This window comes from Sciurus vulgaris (assembly GCF_902686455.1).
Source record: "Sciurus vulgaris genome assembly, chromosome: X".
NCBI lineage: Eukaryota > Metazoa > Chordata > Mammalia > Rodentia > Sciuridae > Sciurus > Sciurus vulgaris.
In genome coordinates this window covers 95,140,435-95,161,196 of record NC_136471.1, presented here as the reverse complement: position 1 = coordinate 95,161,196, position 20,762 = coordinate 95,140,435, and the positions used below count along the sequence as shown (strand labels likewise).

Genomic DNA, 20,762 nt, shown 5'->3' with positions numbered 1-20,762 from the left:
TGCCTAGCATGTGTAAGGCACTGGGTTCAATCCTCAGCACCACATAAAAGATAGATAAATAAACTAAAGGTATTGTGTCCGTCTACAACCAAAAAAATTTTTTTAAATATTTAAAAAAATAAAAGGACTGATTGTTTTTTAATACAGGTGATTTTCCTCCAGGTCCTCTTCCTATCTAAATTCTCTTATCCACCCCTCTGAAATGTTTCTTCCAGTAACTTGTATCCCTCTTGGTCTGCACAGGCCACATTCACTGCACGGTAAAAAAACAAGGACATGAGACACTTTGCCAAAGTTAAAAGCGCATCAAACACGCCTAGCATTTATTATTTTAATCACAAACCTACAGACCCCTCAGTACACCCTCCTTGGGGCCTGGCCCCAGCAATCCAAAGCTGATGACCTTGGGTATAGGTGACAGGAGAGGTGGGAATGGGCGAGGAGTGTCTCTTGATAACTCTGAAATGAGGAGAGTCCTCCAAATGGAGAACTGAGTGGGGGCCAGAGGTTGGGGCTAACCTAGCTTCTGAGTTGGGGGGGACAATAAAAAATCAGTTAAACAAAGAGAGGGTAAAATACACTTTTTCAACCCTTCCTCCAAGCCTCTGCCTTGTAGGGGAGACTTTGTCTTTTCTCTGGGCTGGGGATCACCCTGGAAGGGCCCCTTCCTTCAGCCCATTCGCATGTTGAACAACGGTACTGGGACACTGGACACCTGGACTGTATTCCCACTAATCCCCATCACCTCCCCAAACTTTCCCTAAAGGAAGAAGACAGGACTCTGTCCAAGGGTAGAGGCTTAATTCTCACTCCAGATCTAGGTTGGAAAAGTCAAACTGTAAGATTTCAAGATCTGTCCTCTTCCCCAAGAGCAGAGTTAGCTCAGAACCATCCTAGATCAGGTCAGGTTGGTCCCAGTTAAGGTGAGGAGCTTAAGTACTGCTCCTCCCTGCAGAGTGGAATGCTTACATGGGATGTTGCTAAGGGCCAAGGGTAGGGCTGTGGTCTCCAAGTGGGGTGGCCTGATCCTACTGATTCCTCCACACCTGAAACACGTGTGCTGGACTCTTCCTACAGGGAAGGGATGGAATGGGGCCTGGCCTCCATTCCCAGAAGGCCAGGACTTGAGTTCCCATGAAAAGGGGCTGGGTCAGGCCCTCAGTTCTATTCCTTGTCTGGATAGGGCAAGGTTCATGGGGAAGGAGATGGGCTTACCCCGTCCCCAGGGGTGGGACCTCCTCTTCCAGTGCCAAGATGGGCTGGACTGGCAGATCTCAGGGAAGGGATGGAGCAGCATCCTGACATCTCCTACTCCAAGGTGACCTGGTTAGGACAGTCTTTAGTGGGCAGGAGTGGAACCTCATCCTGTCTCCTTTGGTCTCCTGGTCAAGGGTAGGACCCACAGAACAGGGACAAGGCTGTTATCCCCAGAGGACAGACCCTGATCTCACAGTCTTCTCCTGCCTTCTCCCTCTGAAATACCTGCACTGGGCTGTGCCTATGGGGGAAGGGGCAGGCCTTCATCTGACTCCACCTCCTTGGTTATTACAGGGGTGGAGTCTTATCACATCATCTCCACTTCCCCCAAAATTCTGGGCAGGGCAGTCTCACAGGAGGGTGGGGAAAAGGCAGGGTCTCATCCTGACTCCTCCTCCTTTCCTGGGTGGGGAAGGTCCCAGGGGAGGGGTGAGGCCTGATCAGGACTCTTCCTCCATGCTGAAGCTGCTGCGTCGGCTGCTCGCCTTTGAGACAGCCGGGGATACTGAAGAAAGCAGGGGGTCAGAGGCAGCCCTCAGTGGGGACAGGGCACCCCCCGACAGTCCTCCCACCACCCCTTCCTCCTCCTCCATCAGAATGTCCTCCAGCCCCAGGTGGAAGGGGTCCCCCAGGTCCCCCAGGTGGTCACTGGGAAAGTGCAGGTCCAGAAGAGCATCTGAGGGTGGTGCTGGGGGCTGCTGATGGGAAGCATTCTGGGCAGGTCCCCCTGCTACATGAAATGTTGCTGTGCCTGGCCTGCCTTCCTCCTCAATGTCCAGCTGCTCTGGCTTGAGGCTGTCAGAGGCTGAAGTCGTGGTTAGGGAGAGCAGCCCTGGGGTGGGAGGCACTGGCAGACCATGGATCTGGGCCTGCAGTTCTAGCTCCTGCAAAAAGTAGGGGGTGGGTACAGAAAAAAGATGGGGGTCTGAGTCTCTCAGAGGCAGAGAAGGGTATTGGTTAAAAAGCCAGAGTGCCTGGGTTCCAATTTAGCCTCTGCTACTGGGTAGTTGCAAAACTTTAGGCAAGTGGCTTAAAGTCTGAGCCTCAGAGTCCCAGTCTATAAAATGGTTATAATGATGGTCCCTGTCACCTCATATGACTGTTGTAAGGATTAATGAGTTAATGGATACAAAACTCTAATTTGTTACAGTGTATGGCACAAGATATACACCATGTATATTAGATAAGTCATAAGTGCTCTTATTAATGTTAGTTAATATTAATTAGTATTCTTATTAATGTTATGATTATTACATATCATCATCACCATCACCATCATCATCATCATCTTATGAGTCAGGAAACATGGGGATCCCCCAGATATGCCAAGAGGGATAACCACGGCCTGTTCTTGCTCTGCCTCTGCTTGCAGGATCCTCCACCCCCACCCGGTCACTCCTGCTACCATCTCCTCCTTCCAGACCTGAATTCGGAGCTGCAGGCTGCGATTGGCTTGCTCCAGGGATCGCTGTCGACTTTCCAGGTCTTTGGAGCGCTGTTGCTCCTTCTGCAACTTGCGGATATAATCCACAGAGGCCTTCAGGATGGTGCCCTTGTTCCAGCGCATCTCCCTATGGGGCCCAATGGGGAGGAAAAAAGGGAAGGTTGAATATGGAGTCTCTCAAGAGGTGAGGGGGTATTGTATCATGTAAATGGAGCACCCTACCAGATGCCCAGAACTTGATGTTAGGGTACCTCAAGGGTGTGAAAAGCTCAGATGAAAACTCCCTGCCTATAACCTTCTAGGATTCACACACTGAACCCAGGAAGCCCTGTGAAACCTTACCCCTTTAGTACATATGGCCCTCTTCATTTGTCTCACTACAGCCACAGTGGCTTCTCAGTGCTTGTAGAACATGGAAAACCATCCCCACCTCAGGGCTTCTGCCCTACCTGTGCCCTCTGCCTAGAATATTCTTCTTCCAAACACCTACATGGCCATCCACCTAGCCTGCTTATGCTTTTTATTTCCTGTGGTGCTGGGGATGGAATACAGGGCCTTGAACATGTGAGGCAAGCACTCTACCACTGAGCTACACCCCAGGCCCCCATCTTTAGGCTCTTCATTCAAATGTTTCCTTGTCAGCTGAAGTTTGTCCTGAGTTGAGGCCTATCCTGTTCCACCTAGCTCACCCCAAAATCTTCCCTTCCCCACCCCAAACTACCACCTTCCTCAATACTCCAACACTCCCCCACCTTCCTTCTGTTCTTTTGTATGTGTGTGTGTGTGCGGTGGGGAGCTGGGGATTGAACCTAGGGCCTTGTACATGCTAGACCAGTACTCTACCACTGAACTACATTCTTGTCCTGTGGATATTGTTTTTGAGTCAGGGTCTCACTAATTTGCTAAGGCTGGCCTCAAAGTGGCAATTCAACTGCTTCAGCCTCCTGAGTCGCTGACATTATAGGAGAGTACCACTGTACTTAGCTTCCTTCTGTTCTTTGTTTTCCCCTACAACACTGATCAAAATGAATCCCACAGATTTTATTAATTCATCTTGTTTACTGTCTGTCTGCCCCCACTAAAACATAGGTTCTATGAGGTCAAGGATCTTTGTCTCTTTTGTTCCCTCTGGTATCCTCAGGACCTAGCATGGTACCTGATACAAAGCAGAGGCTCAATAAATAAATCTTGAATAGAATAAATAAAGGAAGTACTAAGTGAACAGAACACTAGGTGCAATATGTTCTGCACGGAGCAGACAGGACCACTTAATATTTTAGATGGGCACACAGTGAGAGTCTGCAACCCTGATCAGGTTGAAAAAATACCAAAGGAGAACTACTGCTTGGGCAAGGCTGCATGAAGGACCCACCAAAGAACAACAACTTCAGCATGGGGCACCCACCCAACCTCCCGCTTGCCTGGAGTCCCTAGCCCAGACTCACGGGTCATTGGACTTGGGAATGAGGGTGCCCAACTCCTTGATCCTATCGTTAATGTTGAATCGCCTGCGACGCTCAACTTTGGAGGCAGGGAGAGAGAAAGAAAAGGGGAAAGAGTCATCAATGGGTAAAGGAGGGGAAGGAGAAACTGGGGTGCTGGGAGGCTGGTATAGGGAGGGGCACCCCACAGAGGGAGGGCCAGGACTCAGAGAAAAGCAGGAATGTGTAGCGCATAGGCAAGTGTGCACACTCTCAGGCTTACTCAGGTTGTGATTGTCTTTCTTCTGGCGTTCCTTCAATAGGGCCTTTGCCTCGGTTTCTGTAAGAGAGCAGGGGTGGTCAGAGCCTCTGGGCACAGAAGGAAGGAGCATGTGCAGACACAGAAGTAGGGGTTGGTGGGCTGGGGACCAGAGAAGTGACTTTTTAAAGAGATGGGGTCACAATGTGTTGCCAGGCTAGCCCTGAGCTTCTGGGCTCAAGCATTCCCCCTACTACAGGTGCAGGCCACAAAACTCAGTTTGAAGTGAATTTTTTAAAAAGTGCCTCTTCTTTATTATTTTTATGAAGACATGGTGACAAGCCACTTGTTACACCCAAGAGGAGAAGTAGGATAAAAGGACCATGGACCATTGGAGATAATGCGAAAACAGCCCCTTTCTTTCTTTTGTGCTTGCTTTTTCCTTTTTTGGTGCTGGGAACTGAACCCAGGGCCTCGCGCATGCTAAACAGACACTCTACTACTGAGCTACTCCTCAAGACCTGGCAGGCATAGAGCTCAGTCCAAGATACAGGGTAGGGGTATAGGGCCAAGACTCTGGTACTTACCAGAGATCTCCCGTTTGATGTTGGGCAGCTCAGCTGGACAGGAGTTGCTGACAGTGATGGCTGGCGTGGCCACACCCTGATTACTGTACACATCAAGCAGATTCCCTGACACAGGCAGCTGAGGGCAGTGAGAGCACAGAAATAATGGTTAGGAACAGGTCCCAGGCTCAGCCTCTCCTCAGAACCAGTCTCCTGACTCCTCCCAAAGGAGGAGTCCAAAGACTCCAAAGACAGGGTCCTCTAATACAAGCACTAGTTGTCCCAGGAACCCTTCCCTCTTCAAGGAAATTCACATGGCAACCCAATGTGGGGGACAGAGCAAAGAGGACCTCCTGTGCTTTGCTGAGTGACTAGAGTCTGCCTGATAAGCCCATCACCCCTACCAGTTCCCTCAAATCTTTTAGGGGTCTCCGAAACCTCTCTCCCAAACCCCAGTGCTGCCTCTGAGAAGAAATGCTGGAGAACCACCATTCTCAGGTCTTTGTCAGCTCTGATGTGACATTCCAGTCTGATAGCTCCTCCCAACACAACATTCCAATCCAACATTCTTGGAACACTCCAACCCAATCTTCTCAGACCTTGGTAAATTGTCATGGCAACATTCCACCCAAAATCTGGCCTTCTGGAGCATTCCAACCTAATCTTCAGCCTTTCACTGTGATCAAGTCATTCCACCTTAAATGCCACGCCATGTACCAAGGTCCTGACTCTAGTAATTTTCTCGCACATTCTGATCTCTCAGAATTTCTTTTCCAACTACTCAACAACTACCACTGCTTTTATGTCAGCCTAGTGTTTTTCTCTCCTCTGCACTATTCTGGATATACTCCAGTGCAACAAACTAGTATATAAATACACCCAAGTCCCACCTCTTGATGAATTGTCATGGCCTGACACTTCCTTTAGTTTGTTAGATCTGTCTGATATAGAATCTCAATCTCTAACCATGTCCAAATCAAAAAAAAGTTCTGGACTGGGAATGTGACTTAGCGGTAGAATGCTTGCCTAGTGTGTGAGAGGCCCTGAGTTCAATCCCCAGGACTACATGAATAAAAAAATGAAAAGTTCTGATAAACTAGTACCAATTTTTTGTAGTGCTGGGAATAGAACCCAGGTCTTCACACATGCTAGGCAAACACTACTGCTGAGCTACACCCCCAGATCCAAACTGGTACCATTTTTATACATTCTTCTTTTGGGGAGAGGGTACTAGGAATTAAACTCAGAGGCACTTTACCCATGAGCTACATCTATTGCCTGTTTTATTTTTTTTTTATTTTGAGATAGGGTCTTGTGAAGTTGCTGAGGATGGCCTTGAACTTGCAATCCACCTGCCTTAGCCACCCAAGTTGCTGGGATTATAGGTGTATGGTACCATGTCTGGACTACAAATGCATCTATACTCTTGATAAGTGGGAACAAAGCCAAGCATAGCTACTTAGTATGTTCCAAAGCAAGTTATGAGATCCTCGGAATGCTCTAGTGTCGGAACGTTATTATAGTATATCCCTTACTCCTGAAAGTTTTACCCTTTCTCTATAAGGGCCCAGCATTTCAGCGCAGTACACAGCAAGAGACTTGACACATTTAAATCACTACATGGTCCAACCACTTGCTACAACCCACAACAAGTTTTGAGCCTTTTGGCATGTTCCAATCACTACATGGTCTGGGTATGCCCCAAACATCTGAGTCCCTCGGGATATTCAAATTGATATATGAGTCCTACCTCTTGGTACTTCCTACAGCAAAGCCCAAGTGCTTTGGTATACCTTAATATCTCTATGAACTCCCCTCAAAGTCTATAAAGGTCTCCTCTTCATGTAGTCTAACACAAGGCTCAAGGGCAATATTATGTCATATTCTCATCATAGGGCCTCCCTCTCTATCTTAGTACAATCAATGGCAAGGGTCTCATATATACACAGCCAGCTGTGGTGTACTATTAGTGACAGAAGGATGCCCTAATTTTCCGACCAACCAATCACCCATCTCAAGGCCTCACCGTGCTGGGGAGCTGCAGCCCTGCGGTGCCTCCAGGCAGGTAGCTGAGCATCTCATCATTGTAACTGGACTCCAGGCTGATGATCTCATCAATGACATCATCAATCTGGGGGTAAAAGTAAATATTGTACAGGGTTAGAAAAAGTGGAAGGGAACGCTGGGGGTACAGCTTAGAGGTAGAGCACTTGCCTAGCATGTATAAGGCCCTAGGTTCCATCCCCAGCAGCACAAGAAAAATTGGAATACAGGCATGAGAGAGTTGTCTACAGCCTTTTACCTCCTTCTCTGAGCTGGACCCGATGGTGAGCAGCGCCATGGGGCTGTTGGGAGCACTGCCTGTGGGACCAGTGGCGTGGGCAGCCTCAGGGGCAGGCAGCGGCTGGGCACTGGTGGGCCCTGGTGGTGGGGTGAGGGCCTGGGAAGCCAGCTTGGGCCCAAGTGTAGTGGACAGGTACTGTTTCACCTGCTGCCGGCGTGCCTGCTGCAGGTGGTAGCGCGTTGGGTTCTCCAGGTGAGTCTGTACCTAAGAGATAAGAAGGATGGGGCAGGGAGGGGACAAGGTGGAACAGTATCAGAGGGGATAATTCTGAGCCCCAGTCTGATCTTCCTGACTCATCTGTTTCTAGGTTTAGGCAGGCAAACTGGGCCCAGAATCTGAAAACCCCTAAAAATATTGATGAATCTTGCCAGGCACAGTGGCACACACCTGTACTCCCAGCTACTTGGGAGACTGATGCACGAGGATCAGAAGTTAGAGGCCAGTCTGGGCAACCTGGTGAGACCCTACCTAAAAATAGAGAATAAATAGGGCTGGGGATGTAGCTCAGTGATAGTGATAGAGCATATTTGGGTTTAATGCCCAGTACTGGAAAAAAAATATTGGTGAATCTCACCAAAGATCTAGTCCCTTGCTCAGAAATCCTTCATGGTCCCCAGGATCCACCCACAGCTGACAGGAACTGTTTCTAGATCACCTTGTCACTGTTCCCAAGATCCCCATGGAGTCTCTGACACCACCTAACATCTGGAAACTACATATGGTTTTCCAAAACACCCTAATTACCAAAGAATTCCACACATGGACAAACATGCACACACTCACTCATGAAAAGCTCATCCTACAAAGCCAGTGCCCACCTGGGGCTTGGATGATCATCCATGGTCCACAAAAACATCCTCATGACCCCCAAGAACTACTCAGAACTCCACAATAACACCTCAGAAACACTAAACACATAGGACATTAGCACAGACCATTTAAATACTATCAGGGACCTTCCTTATAGACTAGGACCTCATCCAAAAAGACACTAGCACCCCAGGCGACCCCCAGCTCCTAGGACCATTTCTTTGTCACCTGGAGTAAATCCCAGGGCCTCTAGACCTCACCTTACCTTGAGTACCTCCCTGGGCACCTGAGCAGGGGGTGGACGGCCCAATGTGTGGCCCCCAGCAGAGACGCCAACCACAGAGATGGCAGGAGAGGCAGGTGCAGGACTGGGGAAGGGAGCAGCTGCAGCCTGTTCCCGACGCTCACGCCTCTCCTGCTCCTGTGCCTGGGCCCGCATGAGTTGTTGCCGCAGCAAGACCCGGGATGAAGAAGATGACGACATGGCAGGGGTCCTGGAGCCCCCTGCAGAAGACGATGTAGAGAGTGTAGCTGGGGTGGTTGGTGTGGCTTGCAGTGATATTGGGAGGCTGTGGAATGGGAAATATGGGGCCATAGGTAAGCTAAAAGTCTCTGCCCATGTCTAAGGGTCATAGTGTGCTAGAATAGACACAGGAGCCAGGCAGGTTCTCTGCCTTCAGAGGCTATAATGTGGAGGGCAAGACGAAGGAATCAGGCCTGTCTGCAGCCCTCAGGGGTCACAGTCTGACCCGGGAGACCCTGGAACTGGACTCACTCTCAGCACTCAGAGGTCAGACTAGTGGGAGAATTTTAGCCCTCAGTCCTAACAGTGAAGCCTAGGTTTGAGCCAGTTCATATTCTCCGTGGAGATGCCATTGCTGGGGTCTGCAAGAGGGGTGTATCATATTTAAAGGTGAGTGGAAGCAGAATTGAGGTTGTGGCAGTTGACAGGGAATGTAAAGGACTTCTAAACCCACTTTGGGGCTGGAGATGCTCTCAGAGCTCCTGAGCATGGGCACCAGGCTAAAAGGGCAGTCCCAGCCCCCCCCTTCCTTTCCTGTCAGGGCCTCTGGTCCCAAGAGCTAGTCAGTCTCGAAAATCTCAGAGATTTCACAATCCTCTCTTCCTGCCCCTCTTCCAGGTCCCCTCCCCTCTCTTAGAGCTCAGGCCGATGACTCAGCACATTTAGACTACCAGGCTAGGGGAAAGAAGAGAGACCAGTAGGGGTTCCTCCAGGGTTTAGAGTGGGTGGGCTTGTAGAGTGTGGGCAGGGGCTGGGCAGGGGCTGTGGTCATGACTCCGCCCACCTGGCCCGGGAATTTAAGCAGGACACGCCCTACAACTGGGTACTCCAGGCCAGCAAGAATATTTGCGTACCAATGGGCGTGCAGGTGTAGTCAAGGGAGGCTGAGGAGTTCTGGTCAGAGCCAACTTAGCTTGCCCACCTGTTTCCCTGTGTGACATGCTCTTTCTGGCCCCTGATTTTACTATCTAGAAAATATAGGCTGCTGAGAGAATGGGTTGGGCTGGCACTGGGACTCTGCCCTGTCAGGAGGGGAGGCTGAGGAGTTGGGAAGGGAATCAGGTAGGCCAGTCATACCTGGAGCGTAGGGGTAGGGGTTGGCTTTTGAGCTCGTAGAAGCTGTCAGGATCAAGGATGTTTTCTAATTCAATGTCAGCAACAATCCCGGATTCCGGAAGCAAAGAGTTCAGGCTGAGGGTGGGAAGGAGGGAGGGGTGGTGGTCAGTGAGTGTAGGGAAAACTTATTCCTTTCCTTTTTTCTGAGACAAAGGGGGAGGGACCCCTCAGACATACTTGGCCACCCTGCTGGGTAGCTCCAGAGAATCCCTTTATCTGCTCCCCACCCTTTTCCCTCCCCTAACTCTTCAGTTCTGAGTTAACCATGGTCCCTTAAAAGCCAGAATAATGAGTGCCTGAATCCCAACCCCTTCACTCTTAGCAATCACATGCAACAACTGGGGTTGAGGAAAACAGAATTTAGGAATGACAATTCACTTTACAGAAGGATTTCTGACTTTGAATTCAGAGTTCTCCCATGGCCCCCCACCCACTACTGTTCTGACAGTTGAATGTAGACCCACGTTTGAGTCTACACACACACACACACACACACACACACACACACACACACACACACACGGCTAGGGGCTTCCCTCAGCATAACAATCCAGTCTAACACTAACTGCGTGCATCTCAAAGAGAACTGGGGACCATTCACTTTACCTAAGATCTAACACTTTGCAATGAGTTTTTCCCAGCCCCAGCGAGAGTTCATGGGACATTAATACACACCCAAATATAAAAATGGAATCACGGAAGGCTCCCTCACTCCAACAGTCTGTATTTACAAGAGAGAATTTGGGTGAATGATCTGCTTTATACGAACATTCTTTTCTTAGCTGGGGGAACCTACCCAGTTCTCTCCTGTTTTGGGGGGTAGATCAAAACACACACATCCCCAATATCAAGATCCACTGGCACACAAAACAAGAAGCCATGCACACCCCTCCCTTCAAACTGTGCCCGCTACTGTGATGATCCAGGCTGTTATAAGGAATTAGATGATGGTGAATACAGACGGTTCCTGCTCAGCCCCCCATGCTGGGTACAAGGACCCTAGTGCCCAGGGAACACTTACACACATGTGGATGAATATGCATCCTTGAATTTAGTCGAAGATTTAAAATCCTGAGAGACTGCGGGTGACTTCACTTGACAAGAATCCTCTCCCCTCCCCAAGGATCTGTCTTCCTTCCTCTCCTAACCCTCAGATGGGGCTCTAAAACCACCCAGGAAGTGGGGAAGAGGAAGCTAGGGGAGCCGCTGAGCTCAGCACAATTCCTGGCAGAAAGGAGGCAAAGCCCCCTCCCATGCTCACACACCCATTGCACAGAAGTTGAAAGAGATGGGGCGCTGGGGTGGGCAGGGAGAGATGGAGTTCCAAAAAGGGTTGATGAGAGTGGGGGTGAGAAGAGGTCAGAGAGGAGAACCTACCCATGCTCGGATGGTGCAATCAGTACTCACTCCAGCTCTAGGGATAGATTCAAGATTACCCCCAGGAACAGAGAGACAGACTGGGAGGGACAGATAAAAAGAAGAGGGGGTGTGTGGGCAGGGAGTGGGCAGGGCTTGCTGAGAGGCTAGAGTGAGTGGCAGCAGGAACAAGACCCTTCTCTGAGTTCCCAAATAAAAGTCTGAGGTCTTCCAGGAGCTTCGTTCTGTCCCGGATGGTCTCCATTCAAACCCCTGCTGGGTGTAGGAAGAGACCTTTCCACTATTACTGGGATCTGCCCCAGTTGACTGGGTGGGAACGGGTAACAGGGTTATTCTGGACAAGTCTTAGTGAATGTTACTTCTTTTGCTCACTCACATACACACATAAGACCGGTACCACACTGCATAACTGAAATACCCCCAATCTCTCCAGATTCAAGTTATCCCCAAACACATCAACCAATCACTGGGAGTCACTAAGCTCCCAAAACAGCACCTCTGTACCCCACGATCCCTTCTTCCACACTGAGAGAAATACTCCAGGATTTCCTTAAAATCAGTGTCTCACCTGAAAATGTACCCTCAAATTCATTCCTTTCATGCCCAACTCAAGGACCCCAAATCCAGCCTCTAATCAGTCCCCCAAGTTCTGCTACCTCAGACTAGTTTCTGGATACTACAGAATCTGTCATTCTAGACCCAGTCAAGGGCCCCCCAAATCTGACCCTGACCCCCTTAATGCACTCTTACGACTCCTTTAAGCCTCAGTCCAAACAGGCCACCACCGGATCCCCGAGGTGCCCCCCCAAGATCGGCGCCCCGACGTCCTCCAAGCCTAGGCCAAGGGCCTCCAATTCCAGTCAGGGGCCCCAATGCCCCTGGAGAAGGCCCCCGGGCACCCCAGTTGGCACTCCCAGCCCCAGGCAGCCCCGAACCTGAGCAGCTGGGCCGAATCGGCCGGCCTACGCTCCTCCAACAGCACGAACACGGCTCGAGGGCCCTCCGCGTTGGCCTCTACACCGTCCCGAGCTGGCTCGGCCGCATGAGACATGACGCCCGGCCCCGGGCAAGCCCTGCCAGGCCGGTCGGGCCTCGGCCCGGTCCCCCTAACAAAATAAGAGTCCCCCTCCCCCCGCTCGCCACCGCCTCCTCCTCCGCTAAGCCATGGAGCTAGCTCTGCGCGGGCGGGCGGCGTCGGAGAAATGGGATGGGCCGTGAGTCATCCCCCGCCCTGAACGGACCGACACCCCCCCACACCTAACCCCGGACGACCGCCCTCCTCCCCCTCGTCCTCTTCCCCCTCCTCCCTGAACTGGGGAAACTCCACAGGAAGTGACCACACTGGAGATGGACGGTTCATCTGGCCACACCCCTCAGTGAGGTATCCAATCGTTGAGGTGAGACTCCAGGGGCCCGCCCTAGGCCACGCCTTTGAGGCGGATTGAACACTGAATTAGGCCCGCCCTCATTCAGAGAGGGGGCACCTACACCACGCCCTCAGTGACAGAGGCAAATAGGCGAGGGGTGATTTGGTTGAGTCACGCCTCCATGTTTGCATCGGTCTCTGAGCCACGCCTCCTCTTCTCAAATTATCCCTCCGCAAGATAATATTAAGCCGCTCCTTAGCTTCTCTGCGCCTGCGCACCAATGGCCAGTCGGCATGCGGAGGGTCTCCAGGCCAAGCATTTAGCTGCGGAACCGCGCCCTCTCCCGGCTCATGTTTGCAATATCTGAGTCGTATACCGCGCTACAACCTCGATTTAACCGTACCTCCTCAGCCAAAGCCATAACTATGAGGCTGGAGCAGCTACATTTCCTGAAGTTGCTGGCCAGAAACCCTTTCCTTTCAGTTCCCGCAGTCCAGTCGCTCATCTATGTCATGTTCTGTCATTTAAAGTAGTCGTTGTTGTGGGCTGAGGTTGTGGCTCAGTGGTGAAGCGTTTGCCTAGCATGTGTAAGGCTCTGGGTTCGATTCTCAGCACTGCATATAAATAAATAAATAAAATAAAGATCAATCAACAACTAAAATATATATAAAATAATTAAAATAGCTGTTGTATAATGGTTGTTGTGCTACAGAATAGATGCTTGATGGATGAATAAATTGTAGAATCATAGGGAGCCAGGTCTGAGTATGATAGGGGATTTCCCTTCTCTGAGCCTCCTCTTTCCAGACCTGTCAAATGGAATCAAAATCTCTCTCTGGGCTGGGCGTGGTGGTGCATGCCTGTGGCAGAGGCAGGAGCATCGCAAGTTCAAAGCCAGCCTGGGTAGTTTAATGAGACCCTCAGCACTCAGGAAGACCCTGCCTGAAAATAAAAAAATAAAATAAAAAGATCTGGGGACGCACCTCAGTAGTAAAAGTACCCCTGGGTTCAGTCCTCAGTTTAAAAAAAATGAGAAGAAAGATAGAAAATAATTCTATATTTTTTTCTTTTTTTTTTATTGTAAACAAATGGGATACATGTTGTTTCTCTATTTGTACATGGCGTAAAGGCATACCATTTGGGTAATCATAAATTTACATAGAGCAATGTTGTTTGATTCATTCTGTTATTTTTTTAATTCTATATTTTTGAAACAGAGTCTTACTAGGTTTCCCAGGTTGGCCTCAAACTTCGATTCTCCTGCCTCAACCTCTGAGTTGGAGAGTGTTTGCTTAGCATGTGAGAGACCCTGGGTTCAATCTTCAGTACCTTCAGAAAACATCAAAACTGGGCTGGGGTGTGGCTCACCCCAACTCAGAGACCAGTTTCCAAAGCATAGCAAAACCTCCTTTCTCACAAAAAAACTCAAAATATTTTTATATTTTTGCCATAAATATGCAAGAATGGCTAAATTTTACAAAGGAAGAAGAGGAGGGCAGCATCTTAACAGAAAAGAAATATTACAACTGGCAGAGTAGCACATGGTATAATCACAGTGACTCAGGAGGCTGAGGCAGAGGATCACAATTTCAAAGCTAGCCTCAGCAATTTAGCAAGACCCTAAGCAACTCAGTGAGATCCTGTCTCCAAATAAAATACAAAAAGGTCTGGGGATGTAGCTCAGTGGTTAAGGATCCTGAGTTCAATCCCCAGTACCCCCCCCTCCAAAATATATATATATACACACGTGTGTGTGCATGCTCACACCCGCAAGCATGTGAGTAAATTACAAAGCCCTAGTCATTAAAACATGACTGGGAGCCAGACACCATGATGCATGACTGAAATTCCAGTAACTCAGGAGGCTGAGGCAGGAGGATCACAAGTTAGAGGCCTGCCTCTGCAATTCAGTGAGATCCCTGTCTCAAAAAGAAAAAAAAAAAAAAAAAAAAAAGCAGATCTGGGGATGTAGCTCAGTGGTGAAGTGCCCTTAGTTCAATCACCAGTACCAAAAATAAATAAATAAACAAACAGGACTGGGGATGTCGCTCAGGGGTAAAGCTTCCCTGAGTTTAGTCCCTAGTACCAGAAAACAACAACAAAAAAAGGTGACTTGGGTCTTTATTGGAATTAGTAATTGGTATTTCTCCTCCTCCTCCCCCTCCTCTTCCCTTTTCCCTTCCCCTTTTCCTTAGTTCTTAGTACTAGGATTAGAACTCAAGGTCTTGCATATGACAGGTAACACTGAACTACATCCCTAACCCTTTTTTATTATTTTTTTTGGGGGGTGAGTACTAGTGATTGAACCTAGAGGTGCTCTATCACTGAGCTACACCCCCAGCCCTTTTTATTTTTTGAAACAAAATGTCTCACTAAGTTGCAATTGAAGGACTTTGGAGGAATGGGGCACTTACGGGACAATTTAACTATGTTAGTAGGAGCTAGTGGAGGATGGATCATTAATACATTTAGGAGGTTAGAAGATTTTAGGGGTGCTATCTTGTTTTCTTTGGGGAAAAACAAGGATGGTTTAGGGGTCTATAGGAAGATAGTGGGTGTTTAGGAACAAGAGTTGCAAGGTAGTTAAGGATTAGAGCTGTTAACTGCCATAAAATGGTGTGGTTGACTAAATAATGTCCCTTTCAAAGATATCCACATCCTAATTCCTAGAACCTGTGAATGTTATCTTATATGGAAAAATAGGGTTGTGGAAGGACTTCATAGATATGATTAAGTTAAGGATTTTTTTTTGTGGTGCTGGGGATGGAAGTTAGGGCCTCACACATGCCTGGCAAGCACTCTACCACTGAGCTATGTACTCAGACTTTTATTTTGGTACCATGGATTGAACCCAGGGCCCTTTTTATGTTTTAATTTGAGACAAGGTCTTGCTATATTGCTTAGAGTCTCAATAAATTGCTGAGGTTGGCTTTGAATTTGCAATCCTCCTGCCTCAGCCACCTGAGTTGCTGGGATTATAGGTGTGTTCCACTGCCTCAGCACAGATGTTTTATTCTATTTTGTTTTGAGACAAGGTCTTGCTAAATTTCCGAGACTGGTCTTGAACTTGTGATCCTCCTGCCTTGACCTCCAAAGGAGCTGGGATTACAGGTGTGCACCATAGTGAACGGGTGCATTTTAGGTTTTTTGCTTTTTTTTGAGACAGGCTCTCACTATGTTCCTCAGGTTAGCCTCAGACTCCTGAATAGCTGGGACTGCAAGCATGTACCATCCTGCTCAGCTTGTAAATTAAGGATTTCAAAATGAAGATAAATTCTAATTACAATCACAAGTGTTCTTATTAAAGGTAGGAAGAAGCAGATTTGACTGACAGAAAAGGAGGCAATGTGACCTGAGAGGGAGAAAATTTGGTGATGTGGCCACAAGCCAAGAAATGCCAGCTGCCACCAGAAGCTGCAAGAGGCAGAAAACCAGATTGTTCTCTGGGGCCTCCAGAGGGAGTACATCTCTGTTGACACCTTAATTTTAGCCTAGTTAAAGTGATTTTGATGGGCTGGGGGTGTGGCTTAGTGGTAGAGCGCTTGCCTAGCATGTGTGAGGCACTGGGTTCAATCCTCAACACCACATATAAGTAAGTAAAATAAAGGTATTGTGTCCATCTACAACTAAAAATGTTTAAAAAAATAAAGTGATTTTGAACTTCCCTAGAGCTGTAAAAGAATAAGCTTCTCATGTTTAAAGACACCAAGTTTGTGGTAATTAGCTATAGCAGCTACAGGAAACTAATACTGATGGCTTGGCTAGAGTAAGCATCCTTGGAGAGACTCGGGTATGCTTGGGGGTTATTGGGAGTAGTTTGAGAGCAGAATTAAGGATCATTGGAAAGCATTTGGGTACAACTGAAGCCACTGAAGTGATGTGGGGTCAATGGAGGGTGATTTGGTGTTGTAGTTGGAAGGCTGCTGGGAAAGTAAATGGTGGATGTTTACAGGTAGCATTGAGGGCTATCTCAGGGCAGGCAGTTTAAGGTGTAGTTGGGAATTCATGGAGGGTGCTTTAGGTGTTATGGTTGGGAAAAACTGGAATATAAATTTTTATGGATATAGTTGCATGTATTTTTTTTTTTTTTTGGTACCAGGGATTAAACCCAGAGTGCTTAACCACTGTGCTGCATCTTCAGCTCTATTCATTCATTCATTCATTCATTCATTCATTCATTCATTCATTCATTCATACATACCAGGGATTGAAGTCATGGGTGCTTTACCACTGAGCTACATCCCAGCCCTTTATTTTTATTCAGAGGCAGGGTAATGCTAAGTTGCTGAGGCTGGCCTCAAACTTGTGATCCTCCTGCCTCTGCCTCCCAATCTACTGGAATTACAAGTGTTCACCACTGCACCTGGCCCCAAACTACTGTCTAATGATTTTCATACCCAACCTTATCTTAAATCATGTGGAACTGCTGGGTTGTGGTCATGCAGACCTGTAATCCCAGTGATTTAGGAGGCTGAGGCAGAAGGATTGCAAATTCAAGGCCAGCCTCAGCAACTTAGTGAGACCCTAAAAACTTAGTGAGACCCTGTTTCAAAATTAAAAAAAAATAAATAAAAAGAGATGAGGGATGCATAGCACAAGAAATAAAAGCAAGAATCAATATCTGGGATAGATTCAAACTAAATAGCTTTCTCTCAGCAAAGGAAACTATCAGCAATGTGAAGAGAGAGCCTACAGAGTGGGAGAATATCTTTGCCTCTCATACTTCAGATAGAGCACTAATTTCCAGAATATATAAAGAACTCAAAAAACTCTACACTAAGAATACAAATAACACAATCAACAAATGGGCTAAGGAAATGAACAGACACTTCACAGAAGAAGATGTACAAGCAATCAACAGATATATGAAAAAATGTTCAATATCTTCAGTAATAAGAGAAATGCAAATCAAAACTACACTAAGATTCCATCTCACCCCAATTAGAATGGCGATTATCAAGAACACAAGCAACAATAGGTGTTGGAGAGGATGTGGGGGAAAAGGTACACTCATACATTGCTGGTGGGACTGCAAATTAGTGCAGCCACTCTGGAAAGCAGTGTGGAGATTCCTTAGAAAACTTGGAATGGACCTACCATTTGACCCAGCTATCCCACTCCTCGGCCTACACCCAAAGGACTTAAAATCAGCACACTACAGAGATACAGCCACATAGCGGCTCAATTCACAATAGCCAGACTATGGAACCAACCTAGATGCCCTTCAATTGATGAATGGATAAAGAAACTGTGGTATATATATACAATGGAATATTACTCAGCTATAAAGAATAATAAAATTATGGCATTTGCAGGCAAATGGATGAAATTGGAGAATATCATGTTAAGTGAGATAAGCCAATCTCAAAAATTCAAAAGAGGAATGATCTCACTGATAAGTGGATGATGACACTTAATGGCGGGTGGGAGTGGGACAAGAATGGAGGAAGGAGGGACTGTATAGAGGGAAAAGAGAGGTGGGAGGGGTGGGGGGAAGGAAAAAAATAATGGAATGAATCAAACAGCATTACTCTATGTAAATTTATGAATATGCAAATGGTATGCTGTTACTCCATGTACAAACAGAAACAATATGTATCCCATTTGTTTACAATAAAAATAAATTAAAAAAAAATAGAGATGAGGGATGTGGTTCAGTGGCCAATCATCCTTGGATTCAATCCCCGGTACAAAAAAAGTGGTTTTGGGGTGCAGTTCTGGGGCCAAGGAAGTGTAGTTAGGTGAGATTTAGAAGCAGAGTTGGGGACTGTTGGAATGCAAATTTTGGCAGTGAGACTTTAAATATTGGACAGTAGTTTGGGGTTATGGTTGGGTATCATTGAAAAGGTACTTGGGGGATATTCTTGGCAGTTTGTGTGGGAGGTTTGTGAGGATTTGGTTCATGGATGCACCACTGAGCTACATCCCTATCCATTGTTTTATTTTTTATTTTGAGATAGTTTCATTAAGGTGCCAAGGCTGGCCTTGAACTTGATCCTCCTACCTCAGTTTTACAAGTAGCTAGGATTACAGGCATGTGCCACCACACCCAGTGGGGTGTTTTTCCCCAAGTGCAAGGGTCTCACTATGTTGTCCAAGCTGGCCCCTGAATTCCTGGGCTCAAGCTTTCCTCCTGCCTCAGCCTTCTGTACAGCTGGGACTTCAGTGTGTGACACTACTCTGCTTTTTCGGGAGTCGATATAGGGCAGTTTAAGGGTATAGTGGGAGAAGTTGGAAGGATTTGGGCATATAAAAATGAGACTGTGGAAGGGCAGTTTAGTGATGTTTGGAGATCAATGGAGTGGTTTGGGGGTATAGTTTAGGGATGATATGATGTGGGGTGCTGTTTGAGAGCCTAGTTTGAAGTCTGGATTTCAGAGGGCTATTGTGAGTTGTATTGTGAGTTAGTGGGTGATTTGGGGAACAGTTAAAGATGATTGGATAAACCAGGTGTGGTTGTGCATACCTGTAATCCCAGTGACTTGGGAGGTTGAGGAAGAAGGATCACAAGTTTGAGGCCAGCCTGTGCAAATTAGTGAGACCCAGTCTCAAGAAAAAAAAAAAAAAAAAAAAAAAAAACCCAAACCAAAAAGGGCTGGAGACGTAGCTTAGTGGTATACCATCCCTGGGTTCAATCCTCAGTACCTCAAAAAAATAAAATAAAAAGATCATTGGATACACAACTATTCAGCAATAAAATAATCAAACTACTGGTGCATGATGCATGTTATGACATGGATAAACCTCAAAAACCTTATGCTGGCCAGGCACAGTGACACACAGCTGTAATCTTACCTAAGGAGGCTAAGGTAGAAATCTCACAAGCTCAAGGTCAGCCTTAGCAAATTAACAGAAACCCTGACTCAAACTAAAATACAGAGGGTTCTGGATGTAACTTGGGGATAGAATATTTGCCTAGCATGTACAAGGCCTTGGGTTCAATTCCCACTAATGCCAAAACAAAGTTATGCCAAGTGAAAGATGCCAAGTCCAAAAACATCTTCATGTTAACATTTATATGAAATGTCCAGAACAGGCAAATCTATTGAGACAAAAAGTAGATTAGCGGTTGCCTAGGTCCTGGGAATGTGAATGGGGATAAGTTTTATTCACACAAAGACTCTTAGTGAGATAATGTAAATGCTATAACACTATGTTATGGTGATTGGTGCACACTTTGATAAATTTACTAAAATCGTTGAGCATACTTAAAAGTGAATGACATTTATGGTTTGTTAATTATATCCCAATTAATTGGTTTTAAGAATGATCATTGGAAGGTGCATTGTAATTTGAGTCCCTAATGTAGTATTTGGGATGCAGGTGGAGTCATTGGAGGGTTTAGGAGATACATTTTGGGTCACTGGAGTATGATTTGGGGGATCCCTGTATCAAAATGGTGGTTGGTTACTGGGCAGAATAGTTGAGGACTGTTCAAGAATGGTTTGTGGTGCAGTCTGAGTCATTGGACTATGGTTTAAAAATGCAGAGCATTTTGATGGTGCTCTGAAGTGCAGTTGGGAAACCACACAAAAATGTATTTGGGAGCATTTGGGATATTGGTAGGGGCTGTTGGAAGGTAATTTTGTTGAAATAGGAAGGGAGGTCAATGGAATGTATTTTGTTGGGGAGTGTGCCTGGAGCATGGTTTAGAGGTAGAGCACCCAGGTGATGTTTGTAATTGAGTTGAAGTGCAGGTGAGGCCCATGTCAAGTGTAACTGGGAATGTTTGGAGTGGTGATGGAGGCTCTTGGAAAGCACTTCCAGACTGACAGAGTATGGTGGATAGCACATGGACAATGAGGGATCGAATGAGGGTGTTTTGGGTACATACTGGAGAGTGATTCAAAAGTGATGTTTGAAGCTGGGGATGTAGCTTAGTGGTAGTTTTTATTCCAGAGGCCCTGGGTTCCATTCACAACACTGCAAAAAATAAAAGCTGTTTGGAAGCTAGTGATTTCAGGGCTAACTGCAAGTCGTTTGTGGGGAACAACTTGCAGGTAGTAGAGGGTAGTTTATTGGTATATTTGAATATCCATGGAAAGGTGGATTGGAGGTACTACTTGAGATCAACGAAAGTAGTTTGGGGATACAATTTAGGGGACTATGGAAGATGGTTTGAACGTTGAAATTAAGAGGTAAATAGAGTGATTGGGGGTTGGGTCCATTGGCGGGATGTATAATTTTTTTGTATGCAATCTTGAGGTCCACAAAGGGTAATTTAGGGGTATACTTTTGGGTCAACATAGTGTCATCTGGATACAGTTCAAAGGTTCAT

At 47.0% G+C, this 20,762-nt stretch overlaps 1 protein-coding gene across 6 annotated transcripts; it reads right to left on the bottom strand.

Moving 5' to 3' along the window:
• Positions 1 to 282: 282 nt before the first annotated feature.
• TFE3 (transcription factor binding to IGHM enhancer 3) lies at positions 283 to 12,316 on the bottom strand. 6 transcript variants are annotated; one of them, XM_079123922.1, is made up of 11 exons: positions 12,053 to 12,205; positions 10,416 to 10,461; positions 9,702 to 9,815; positions 8,367 to 8,605; positions 7,250 to 7,495; positions 6,974 to 7,078; positions 4,969 to 5,086; positions 4,406 to 4,462; positions 4,147 to 4,222; positions 2,681 to 2,828; positions 283 to 2,141 (listed from the first exon to the last, which is right to left on the bottom strand). In XM_079123922.1, exons 4-11 carry the CDS (start codon positions 8,583 to 8,585, stop codon positions 1,698 to 1,700), a joined length of 1,413 nt encoding a protein of 470 aa, XP_078980048.1. In that variant the 5' UTR covers positions 8,586 to 8,605; positions 9,702 to 9,815; positions 10,416 to 10,461; positions 12,053 to 12,205; the 3' UTR covers positions 283 to 1,697. The 6 variants fall into 6 exon arrangements, with proteins under 6 accessions (XP_078980048.1, XP_078980046.1, XP_078980045.1 ...); XM_079123920.1 differs by having other exon boundaries at positions 8,367 to 8,670; positions 12,053 to 12,204; XM_079123919.1 differs by lacking the exon at positions 10,416 to 10,461 and having other exon boundaries at positions 8,367 to 8,670; positions 12,053 to 12,308.
• Between the last annotated feature and the right edge of the window lie 8,446 nt (positions 12,317 to 20,762).

Coding starts and splice junctions, on each gene's coding strand:
- TFE3 (XM_079123918.1), bottom strand. CDS start 12,168: ATGTCTCATGCGGCCGAGCCAGCTCGGGACGGTGTAGAGGCCAACGCG. Junction 5,087..6,973: donor GGCTGCAGCTCCCCAGCACG/GTGAGGCCTTGA, acceptor CACTGCCCTCAG/CTGCCTGTGTCAGGGAATCT. Junction 2,829..4,146: donor ATTCCCAAGTCCAATGACCC/GTGAGTCTGGGC, acceptor TGGGCCCCATAG/GGAGATGCGCTGGAACAAGG.